This window comes from Sorghum bicolor, chromosome 10 (assembly GCF_000003195.3).
Source record: "Sorghum bicolor cultivar BTx623 chromosome 10, Sorghum_bicolor_NCBIv3, whole genome shotgun sequence".
NCBI classification, from domain to species: Eukaryota; Viridiplantae; Streptophyta; class Magnoliopsida; order Poales; family Poaceae; genus Sorghum; species Sorghum bicolor.
Genome location: NC_012879.2, coordinates 22936364 through 22948678, shown reverse-complemented (window position 1 = coordinate 22948678; position 12315 = coordinate 22936364). Strand labels below are relative to the sequence as shown.

General features: G+C 42.7%; 1 protein-coding gene across 1 annotated transcript in view; it reads left to right on the top strand.

Annotated features, from left to right (window-relative positions):
* LOC8072928 (protein DETOXIFICATION 16) overlaps positions 1 to 8410 on the top strand; it is a 20647-nt gene extending 12237 nt beyond the window's left edge. Inside the window, exon 8 of the mRNA XM_021449039.1 lies at positions 7940 to 8410. Within this exon, the coding sequence (XP_021304714.1) occupies positions 7940 to 7996 (57 nt within the window). The 3' untranslated portion in view covers positions 7997 to 8410. The remainder of the gene's footprint in view (positions 1 to 7939) is intronic.

Below are 12315 nucleotides of genomic sequence, written 5' to 3'. Positions count from 1 at the left end.
ATATATATTCATCCACAACCACACAAGAACAATATAAACCACAAATTACATGTCTAATTCATCGCAAAGTCTATTACATAACCATAATTCACAAGTTCAAATATTCCTACAAGTCCACATGCATCTTAGTCTAGATTGTTATCAACGTCCAAGACAGAGCCTTTGTGTCTCACGGAGGTGTTGGTGAAGTGGATTGGAGCCTAAGTCGGACCTTACATCATGATAAGCGCCTCTAGAATCAACAATCTCGTCAATGATGAAGTTGCAAAGGTCGCCGACGAGCCCTAGGAGTTCATCCTCCTTGATTAGGTTCCTTCGCTTGTCTTTATATTCTTTCCACTATAGGAGAACAAGTTTAAGATTTCATAACATGAGGAAACTAAATTTCATAACATAAGCTAAGTTTTCATACTACGAGGGAACAAAGTGTGAAACTAACCAGATTGGGGTGTCTCGTGTAGGCACTAGTGTTACTCATCATGCAACATATGTAATATCCACAATGGTTACTTCCAGGCCTCTGCTTGAGACTCTGTGTGTTTTGCATATGGAAATAGTAAGTAATGCTATTTCCTAACGTAATCGAGTATAACGATGTAAGTTACACGTACCGCACAGAGCGTCTTGATCGCCAATTCGCTCTTCAATTTTGGGCAATGCCTTCCTTTATGATATTCGACATAGTGCTTGAATGCCCTATTCAAATGGTTTTATCAATGACAACTTCTTAGTATCAAAAAGCAAAGTTTACATGTATGTATAGCAACATATAAAAGCAAATGAGGATTTGTATTACGTCTTGAGAATCGATATGAAGTCCTTGTATGTCGTTGGAGCATAATCTGCCGAATCATAGACATGTGCTATGCTCAACCCAACATCGACCCCTACAACAATCCAGTGATTCCTGCATGAATTTAATCATTAAAGAAACAAATAAGGTCTTTTGCAACAAACTAAATATATCGAACAATGCTTTATTCAAGTATAGAGTCGAACTTACCCAAAGTGGTATGGTATCCATATCATATCATTATGCTGGAGATTCAGAAGAGCTTTAGAAATCCGTGCCGCAACCATATAGGCCTTTTGGCGAATAGCTTCTTTCCGGATCGCCTCTTTCTCCTCAACGGTTTTTCCAACAGCTAGTTCTTCACCATCAAGTTTCCAGCGCTTGGGTTCGTTAAAAATTGATGAAGAGATCCAAAAAGGATCTATATACCCAGCTCTGAGACTTGGCGCCTGCTTCACAATATGTGCTTGCATTCTACAAATCACGACATAGGTCAGGTACAAGAAAATCCAAAGATTTCATTCATATCGGATCGAGACGGCAAGGACTTACAGGGACCACACGCGGACTAGATTCATTTCCATCATTCCGAGGTGAAAGCATTCGTGCATGTCATCGAAGTCAAATATAATATGCCCACTTGAGCCTCCAAATGTGCCTTTAGGGAAGGTTGCATATATCTCATTTAGTCGTGTCGACATAGCACGCAAGTACCAATCATGAAATCTTTTCATTCCACCTGGCATGCACTGCATGATTCGGTTTGGTAGGAAAATCTTGCCTCTTTCATATTTTTTTGGGCAATCCTCTGTCCAATTGATGGCCTCAATATTTGGATACTTCTTTGGTGGTTGGTGGAGTGTGCTAGTGTCGATCGGCTCAGAATCACGAGCGTATTGGCTTTTGATTTGGTGCTGAGGCAGGAACTTGTCACGAGCAAACCACTTGTCAACTGTCGAGATGTCTCTCATCGGGACATAAACTGGCCTCGTATGGTAGGGAATCTTCTTTCGAGCCTCTGATTCAGGCACACGCTCACCTTGTTTTTCAGAAGGCACACGCTGACCTTGTTTTTCAGAAGGCACACGCTCACCTTGTTTTTCAGAAGGCGGTCTTTGTTGTTCCTGTCGTGCCTGTTGAGAAGGATCTCGCTCGCCATCATGCCCGTGCTCGAGTGGACAAGCCTGTGACATGTCATCATGCCCTTGCTCGATATGATGAGCTGGATAACATTGTGGCATCCCTTCACTCACTTGCTCGGTATGACGAGCTGGAGAAGTTTGTTTCTCCTCAGGCACATGGTCCCTAGGAGTTTGGGAAGAATGTGGCACCTCATCAGTCATGTGGTCGCCACGAGTCGGTGAATACACGTCCCCACGTTGATCATCTAGCTGCATATGTACTTCACTAAGAGTGGGCGAAGAAACATTCAACACAATGTCCTTTTTGTGCCAAAGGATAAACTGATTTATGACATCTCCAAGCTTAACAAGCCCCTCGGGAGTTGGGTATTCTATCTCCCAAGAAATGTAGTTGGGATTCACGGTATGCACTTCGACCCTTGTGTAGTCATCCGGGATGGGGTTACCATGCCAGACGCCTCCAGGAGGATGTGCCCTACCGGTTGCCACCTCACGCAACTTGCTTGACCGACCCGGAACCAATAGGGTGCAACTAGCTGGCTCCCGTAAGCGATCGACGGTGATTGAGGTTGTGGAGCCTTGGCTGCCACGAACATCCGAAGGGCTGCAAACTAAAGCGAGTTCTCCCACCGGCTGAATTTGCGTCCTTGGCTCCGTAGACAGACCTTGCTCTGAAAGCGCCTTCGCAACTAGAGCCTTCACATGGAGCTCAAGACTAGCCTCTTGATTTCTGTTATGTTTCTTATAGATATTGCTATCCTCTCTGAATCCTTGCTTCCAGGTCGTCCGTTTTCCTAGACCTCTGGTGCGGCCGGTGTGCTCGGCGTTTCCCAAGCCAAGGCTCAGCTCATCCTTCTCTCTAGAAGGGGTGAATGTGCCCTTCTCTGAGTCTTCATTATATTTTAGTATCCTCGATACTGCCTCTTCGGTGTCTGGCTCAGCAAACTTAAGGGCCGATGAATTCACACTCCTCGCATATATCCATTGCTTCACACGTGTCTTCAACTTCACTAATTTCTACATCTTTGGATCCTCCGAAGCCTCGGCCGCTGCATCCAACTTTTGAAACTTATCCTGCTTGCCCTTGTAGCCACCGGGGCCTAGGCGAGGGTGGTATTTGTTCCTCTTTGCCTGCTCGCTATTACGTTTGCTAATGGCCAATGCTTCAGGTGAAGTCTTCTCAGCCAAGAATTGTGCCCATTGATTGTGAGTTATGTTGCCAAACTCTTCGAAGGGAGTTAGCCCCTTCGAAGCATATGTCACGTTTAGATATGACCTCCAACGTTGGAATGCGTTGCCCATCATCTTGAAAGTATGTTGTCTTACCAGTTCATGAGTTCCCTCTGGCAACCTAAAAGTGACCATCAGCCATTCGTCCCATAGCACTTTCTTTTCCCTCTCAGGTACACCATCAGGGCCATTCCACATACGGATTGCTGGGTTCATATGCTCTCTTACCAGTGCCCCGACTGCATTACGAAATCTAGAGACGTACCGTAGTGGCTCAAGGATCTCCCCATCTGGCCCGACCGCTGTTATCACATAGCATACCCCCTTCTTTGGATATTGGTTTGAACGTCTTTTCCCTCGTCCCCTCTTTGGTGCGGGAGTTGTGGTCGTGGTTGTGCCTTGAGGTTGTGGAGCAGAGGTCTGAATGTTAGACTCTGTGGCTTTTGCCTCCTCTCTCCTTTCTCGTGCTTCATCATGATCGACAAAACGTGCTGGACGACGACGTCGTCTTTTCGAGGGTCTAGGAGGGAGCTGCGTATAAGACATGTCAATACTGTTAGCAAAGGTATATAACCAGAGCCTTAGCAAATTATACAGGATGCAAAGACTCTGTATCCCTACCTCTGATGTCATGTCAAAATCAGGGTCCAACTCATCCTCTGTTGGCCTCCGTCTAGGTTCTGTTGGGTGAGGATCCTCGGGACTTACATATCCCCCCGAGGATGAGCTCTCGTCCTCATCCTCCCCTTCTTCGCCTTCAACAGCCTCTCTAGCTTCCTCCTTGTGAACATACTCTTCAGTAAGCATTACATCAACATCATTTTGTAACTCTTCATCCAACTGCTCCTGAGTAAGCTGGTCCTCTATCTCTTGCCCTTCCTGGGGTGGCAACTAAGAATTTCTGAGGCCTCGGGCTGCACTGTCTGTCGACCTTGACATTTCGTGCTTTGTTCTAGTAGACAAAAGAAATCAAAAAATTAGCAAGGATGGCCTCAGAAACATGTCAATCATCATTTGACATGAACTTGGAGCACCACAGCATCATAACAGATAAGAGTCAAGATAAAGTAGGGGCGGCTGGTGTGATGATGCTAAGTCCCTCACAAGTTATTGATCATCAGATCATATTCCATATTATCTATGGATTTTAGACAAATTCATCATTGGCAAAACAAAGAAGAGGAGAGGATAGGAGAGGAGAGGGAAGAGAAGAGTATGGCAGCTAGCAGTAGTAACCTACAGTAGTAGTAAGCTAGCACTAGTAGTAAGCTACCAGTAGTAGTAAGCTAGCAGTAGTAGTAAGCTAGCAGGAGTAATAAGCTAGCAGTAGTAGTAAGCTAGGAGTAGTAACCTCGTAGTAGTAGTAAGCTAGCAGTAGTAGTAAGCTAATAGCAATAGTAAGCTAGCAGTAGTAGTAAGCTAGCAGTAGTAGTAAGCTAGCTGGAGTAATAAGCTAGCAGTAGTAGTAAGCTAGGAGTAGTAACCTCGTAGTAGTAGTAAGCTAGCAGAAGTAGTAAGCTAGTAGCAATAGTAAGCTAGCAGTAGTAGTAAGCTAGCAGTAGTAGTAAGCTAGCAGTAATAGTTAAGAGTCAAGATAAAGTAGGGGCGGCTGGTGTGATGATGCCAAGTCCCTCACAAGTTATTGATCATCAGCTCATATTCCATATTATCTATGGATTTTAGACAAATTCATCATTGGCAAAACAAAGAAGAGGAGAGGATAGGAGAGGGAAGAGAAGAGTATGGCAGCAGCTAGTAGTATTAGTAGAGTAAGTAAGCTAGCAGTAGTAAAAGATCATAGTAGTAGGCTACTAGTAGAGTGGTAAGCTAGCAGTAATAACCTAGCAGTAGTAGTAAGCTAGCAGCAGTAGTAGTGATGATGATGCCAAGTATAGGGAAGTTCATATTCTAACTTAATGCATGGACTTGGACAATAAAAGGCAAGGAAGGATGGCCTCAGAAATATGTCAATCATCATTTTATCATGAACTTGGAGCACCACGACATCATAACAGATAAGAGTCAAGGAAAAGTAGGGGCGGCTGGTGTGATGATCCCAAGTCCCTCACAAGTTATTGATCATCAGCTCATATTCCATATTATCTATGGATTTTAGACAAATTCATCATTAGCAAAACAAAGAAGAGGAGAGGATAGGAGAGGGAAGAGAAGAGTATGGCAGCAGCTAGTAGTATTAGTAGAGTAAGTAAGCTAGTAGTAGTAAAAGATCATAGTAGTAGGCTACTAGTAGAGTGGTAAGCTAGCAGTAATAACCTAGCAGTAGTAGTAAGCTAGCAGCAGTAGTAAGCTAGCAGTAGTAGTAGTGATGATGATGCCAAGTATAGGGAAGTTCATATTCTAACTTAATGCATGGACTTGGACAATAAAAGGCAAGGAAGGATGGCCTCAGAAATATGTCAATCATCATTTGATCATGAACTTGGAGCACCACGGCATCATAACTGATAAAAGTCAAGGAAAAGTAGGGGCGGCTGGTGTGATGATGCCAAGTCCCTCACAAGTTATTGATCATCAGCTCATATTCCATATTATCTATGGATTTAGACAAATTCATTATTGGCAAAACAAAGAAGAGGAGAGGATAGGAGAGGAAAGGGAAGAGAAGAGTATGGTAGCAGCTTGTAGTATTATCTATGGACAATAAAAGGCAAGGAAGGATGGCCTCAGAAATATGTCAATCATCATTTGATCATGAACTTGGAGCACCACGGCATCATAAAAGATAAGAGTCAAGATAAAGTAGGGGCGGCTGGTGTGATGATGCCAAGTCCCTCAGAAGTTATTGATCATCAGCTCATATTCCATATTATCTATGGATTTTAGACAAATTCATCATTGGCAAAACAAAGAAGAGGAGAGGATAGGAGAGGAAACGGAAGAGAAGTGTATGGTAGCAGCTTGTAGTATTAGTAGACTATGAAATGTAGCAGTGGTAAAAGATAATAGTTTATAGTCAGGGGTAAAACTCCATCATTCATATGCCACTGCCTCAGCAATTATATTATAAATAGTTGAGATATGACAGTTTATAAAACTTTCCAAAAAAACCATAGTTGCATATGCCATTCACTAACTGTTACTACTGCTAGCTTACTAAAATTGGCATCCAAATTGACAACATGCTATATAAGCAATAACAGTGAGTGGCATGTGATCAATTCAACAATTAATGTGCTCATTTCAGATAAAATGTCCTCAAAGTGTTCAAAATTGGCATATGATCATCATAGGCAGTGGCAATATGCTCAGTTAACAAATAAAGAAGCATCACAGGCTCAGTTAACAAATAAAGATAGATAGATGCAGTAGAGAGAAGAGAGTACAGTAGTAGTAGAGATATTAGTACTAGAAGAGGAGAGGAGAGTTGGACAGCAGTAGGAGAGGGAAGTAGTGGAGAGTATAGGAGAGTTGCTCTATTTCATCATTGGCAAAACAAAGTAAAGGACATGAGGGGGAAGAGTTGGCAAAACAAAGTAGAGGATAGGAGAGGGATGAACTGCATAAATAGTGGCCTCAGAAACATGTCTAGATCATCACCTCATATTCTAAATTAATGTATGCAGTTCAACAATTTCATCATCGGCAAAACAAAGGAGAAAGTAGAGGGGAGATTTGGCAGATATGGTCCAAATGTGCCATAAGCCGGCATATCACACCATCAGAACAGGGCATCATGATAGACAATATATCAAATAGGGAGAGCAAATAATGTATAACAGATCAAGAAATGAATTTGAGACATGTCATGTATATACTGGCACAGATAAGCTTGGCATCAAATAAAGCAGCAAGCTTTCATATATATACTAGCACAGATAAGCTTCAAGATAAAACAACAAGCTTGCATTTATGGATTTAATTGAATCATAAGCCGGCTAGTGCATCTTTTACCAGCACAAGCACAAGCACCATCCAGTGGAAACAGCTAGGGTTGTATATAAATAAAAAGCGAATCCTAGATCTAGAACTAGATCTACACATATATGATAAAGTGAAATATATCACCACTAAAATCAAGCAAGATCGACCAATAAAGAGGGCAAGCTCATATCTCTAACTAATTCCAACTAATAGCTTAAGAACAAGGGTCTAATTTGCTCCATACAAAGCTCAAGCACCATGGAAGAGAGAGAAAATCAAAACTCAAAATACTCACTAACCAACCCCTAAAACTTTAATTAAAGTGTTGGAATAGCATTTTCTTACCTTTTCCAAGCTTCCCATCAGTTTTTGAGACCAAAACCTCCCCCCCTCACTAGAGCAATTTTTAGGAGGTGCCCAAGGCCTCCCAACCTTATCTTCTCGGGTTGGAGTGAGTGACCCGAGGAGAGAAAGAAGGGTGCAGCTTATATACAGCCGTGATTTGTAAGGGCGGCTGAATCACCAGCCGCCCTTAGAAATACGTTTGTAAGGGTGGCTGGATCACGAGCCGCCCTTACAAATACCACAGTAAGGGCAGCTGTGTCAACAACAGCCCTTACAAATACAGCCATTTGTAAGGGCGGCTCGTGTTACCGCCGCTCTTACTGTGGTATTTGTAAGGGCGGCTCGTGATCAAGAAGCCAGGTGCTGATGGAAAATCCACTGTAAGGACGGTTACATCACCAGCCGCCCTTACAGTGCAAGTACCCTGCCTCTTACAAACCAATTCTGTAGTAGTGTGGGGAACTAAACACCCTATATATATGTTGATTTTCGTTTATGACTGAGAACTTTTTACACAAGATCTCACATTGAACCTTTGAATCAATAGGCAACGAAGGCTAAGAGCAGAGTGTTCAGTTCTTCCTCTCCCGCATCCCAAACGTGAAATATTTCGGTGGTGAAGCCAACTGCAAACCAACTTGGAAGCCAACTGCTGGTGGTCCAGTACTGCATGATTAGCATTGCCACTTGTAATCTTGATTTTGATACATAAATGTGTCCCTTGATTCATACAACATATCATCACTAGTACATAGGTGGGCTTCAATCTCAGTTGAGAAACCCCAATTAGTTTCGGCACTTTCCTTTTAAATTAACCTGTGGAAGACCTTTATTCTTGGATGGGAGACCTTTAGTCTAGGTTTGTCATACAACCGGGAGTAAATTAACCTACTGCAAAGTTCTAGCTTGCTTATGCAATAGCGTAGCGTATATATGCCACCTTTGTCATCCAAATGGCCGCATCCAATGAAGGCCTTGTTTACTTCCGATTTTTTTTTATTTGGGTACTATAACACTTTCATTTTTATTTGGCAATTATTATCTAATCATAGACTAAGTAGACTCAAAAGATTTATTTCATGATTTACAGGTAAACTGTGCAATTTGTTTTTATTTTCGTCTATATTTAGTGCTTCATGCATATGTCACAAGATTCGATGTGATAAAAAATTTTAAAATGTTTTTAGTTTTTAGTGTGAAGTAAACAAGACCGAAACGTGGTTAATCCGACTACCAGTTTTTTCAGCGGAATGAAAAAGACATGCCATTAATTATGGTCGCTAATCATGCTTGGCTATCATCTCTACCACCCACGTTATAATCGGTGCCACCTCTTGATTGAAAGGCTGTTAAATGAATTGATGTGACTTCTTATCTGATGCCACACTGTTCACTTGACTCATAATAAGTGATGAGGACATCGCCAAGATAGAGTCGAGGACGACTCCAATTCAAGAAGGAGAGGATGATAAGAACATCGCTACGCTGGATGCGTTGACACAATCGTCTTTTCCAAGTTGTAATTCATCTCCAACTCAGCAAACACGTCGTCAGTGTTTTGATCATAACTTCTTCATACGACATCGAACTGAGGTGATTTTGGACTCGTTGGAAAGGGGACAACGACGCCATCGTTTTGGATCTGGTCCCAGCTCCAGATCTTTCGTGAATTAATCTTTATGTCTACGACAAGGTGCTACGTCACCTATTTTGGGCCAACTTGGTCATGTATCGAATTCGGACCTTAAGCCCATGTTGTGTGTAACACTCCTAGTGTTAGCTTACATGTTAACCAAGAGCATTGCGTCAACATAAGCATCATCATGCTCATTCATAAGCATACATCATGATCACATGTCATCTTATGTGTCCATGTATGATTAAATTACTTGTGTGGCTTGATTTGAGTGATTCTAGTAGAGGACCAATGCTTACAAGTGTACATTGTCTTCCAAAATACTTTAATCATGTGTAGAACAACTTTTTGAACAAAGTTCATGTTGGGGGTTTTGGCCAAAAAAATGCCCCTAAGTCATGGTTAACCCTAGATTAACCTATTTAACCCCCTAGACCTCTTTTCAAAGATATTTTATGAAAATAATGTTAGAGACCTTGCATGTCTGTGACACCTAAACCAAAGTTGTAGTAAATTTCATAAGCTACAAAAGTTGTGTTGATGACGTTTTATGAAAAACCTTGGAACACATCCAAAATTTGCTCACAAGCCAAAAATCAGTGCAGTTTCTACACTTAGCCGAATTTGGCTAAATCTAGGAATCGGCAGTTTCGACATAGGGTGTTTGGGAGCGTTGTAGTTTGAAATCCAGACCGATTTAGACTGTGCTCGTGTAATCAAATTTGTAGAACTCGTGTAGCTCTATCGAGAGGATCAAATCCCAGCTAAAACCACCGAGTGAGCTGAGAGTAAAACGTCGACGAACTTCGGGATTCAGTCACTGCGATCGGGCGATTCAGAAACCGATTCAGTTCGGACAGAACTCACCCGCCGCCGCGTGTCCGGCCACCTGTCGGCCGTATGCCATCGATGGTCCCTCCTGTCAGCCCCGACGTTGTCCTCAAGACGCCACGCACCGAGTGGACGCCTCAGACGTGCCATTCGCCCCTCCAGAGCACCACATTGCGTCCGCCTTCGTCCACGGCGAGCTCCACCGCGCTTCGGCGAGCTCTTCCGGCCGTTCCACCGCGTCTCTGGCCAAGCCAGTCCGCCCAGAGCTCTGCCTCGACGTCCTCTACCTCGACGTCCACTCCTTTCCCTTAGCCGAGCACCGGTGAGGCCGCATTGCCAACTCCGCCGCGAGCTCCACCTCGCCGGAATTCACAACGTGGCCAGACCTCTCTGGTTCACCTCTGGCCGTGATTCTTCTTCCTATAGATTCGCCTTGAGTCGCTCTTGCTTGTCCGCAACCTCTACCGCGTCGCCAATGCCTAGGTTCGCCGGCGTATCGCCCGCAGCGCCGCCGAGCCGCCATTCCCGACGGCGAGCACCCTAGAGTCCAGTAGAGCGTGAGTAAGTTAGGTCAACGAGTCCACCTTGAGGAGAGGAACACGTAGATGCCCTTTGATCCGGCCGAGACCTCACCGTCGTCGAGTTTCGCCGGCGACGAGCGTCTCCCTTGTCTCTGTCTCTCTGTCGCGTGGGTCCCGGGTGTCGGTCTCTCCCTCTCACATCCCTGATTCACTGTTTTGCAGATCTTGTGTTCATTTTGTAAAATTCATATCTCGAGTTTTATAGATCTAAATGACATGGTTCCAATTTTGCTAGGTTCCTTTATATGAAACATGCCATGTTTTTGTGGAAATAAATAGATATAATTTAATCTTGGTTTATTAGGAGGTAATTATATCTTGAGATCTGTTGATCTGTTGGCCATGCAAATTTAGGGTGTTGTTACTTATGATATGAATAGGCTCTGATAAATTTATCATGATTTTTGAAGGCCTGATTATGAAGTTATAAATATTTCTTGCTTAAATAGGAGTTTCTTGTGGTATTTTTAATAATTAAGTTATAGATTCTTTTGTGGTGAAACTTGCTGAGTGTTGTACTCATGGGTAAACAAAGCTAGGAAAAATCTAAAATCTGTTGTTTGACACTTTTTGATAGGGTTTCACATTTATGCCTTGCATTCCTTTACTGGCTTGTTATTTTGTATCTCACAAGCTGTATGTGCAAGTACCATGAAAATTTTACAGTAAATCTGTGTTAGTATAAGTAGCTTGCTGTAATTTTCTTAGAATTCTTGGAGTACTTGGGGTGCATGTTCATTAAATCACCTTAATAACTAAATAAATGAAAAAGGTGATGATAGAAATGAGTTTAGACATTGCCATGATGTTTTCTAGTGTTTCTTAGACATGTTTTATCTACTGGTGTAATTGGATTGACCCTTTGATACATTCTCAATATGTGTAAAATATTATTTTTGCTAATTATGCCTTTCCTAGAGCAATTCTGTATAGCCGATAGCAATTGCTTAAGAACTAATTGAAGATGGTGTTTTCTGGGAAACTTGTCTACAACAAACTTGTAGCTAACTTGCTTGTCTACTTCGTGTCCAAGTTTCATGACATTTGGTAGAGTAGTTTAAAAGTTATGCATGTTACAAGTAGCTGCTGCAAAGTGCTTGCTCTCTGGATTTTCCAGGATAGCCAGGCAACTTTGTAGGTTTTAGAATATTTGGGTTGGGAATCGTTCTGGGATGTCTAAAAGTAAATTGTAGACAATTTACTAAGCTTTCCAGAAAGTATCTACATGCTTAGTTTGGTCAACTGATACTTAAGTTATAGCTGAAACTTGTGACAAGTTGGTCTGTCTACAAAACCAGTGACTGAATAGGAGTGGTTAGGGGTGTTTAACTTGTCTAGTTAGCCTCTCTACCAGAGAAGAAGTATGCACTTACTTGTTATCCTATGATTCGCTTAATTTTAGGAGTGTATGCTCATGTTATACCTTGTTTTATGTTCCTTTGGCTCCTCATCATGACATCATGCATCATATGTGCATTCTCCATAATTATTTCCTTGTCATGCATACATAGGTGTGCCCAAGGGTGTGACCGTGTTGGAGTTCGAGCTGCCGGAGTCGGAAGGTCAACAAGGGGAGCCACCTCAAGGAGCTGAGGAGGAGGAGGACTTATCGGAGTGTCCCGACCATCGCCCGTCCACCTACGTTGAAGGCAAGCCCCGGAGCATTATAAGCCTCCTACTATTTTATTATCACGTTCAGCTATCAATTGACTGTGGTTATGTATTGTTGCATTAAGTGTTAGGCGTTGATATGACACCCTTGCTGCATTATGACTACCTTGTCCACCACATACCTCACCTAAGTAGGTCCAGGATCGAATTGATGCTTAGCCATGCTTAGCTCGGTAGAAGTCGGGTGATTTCCTATCACCTGCG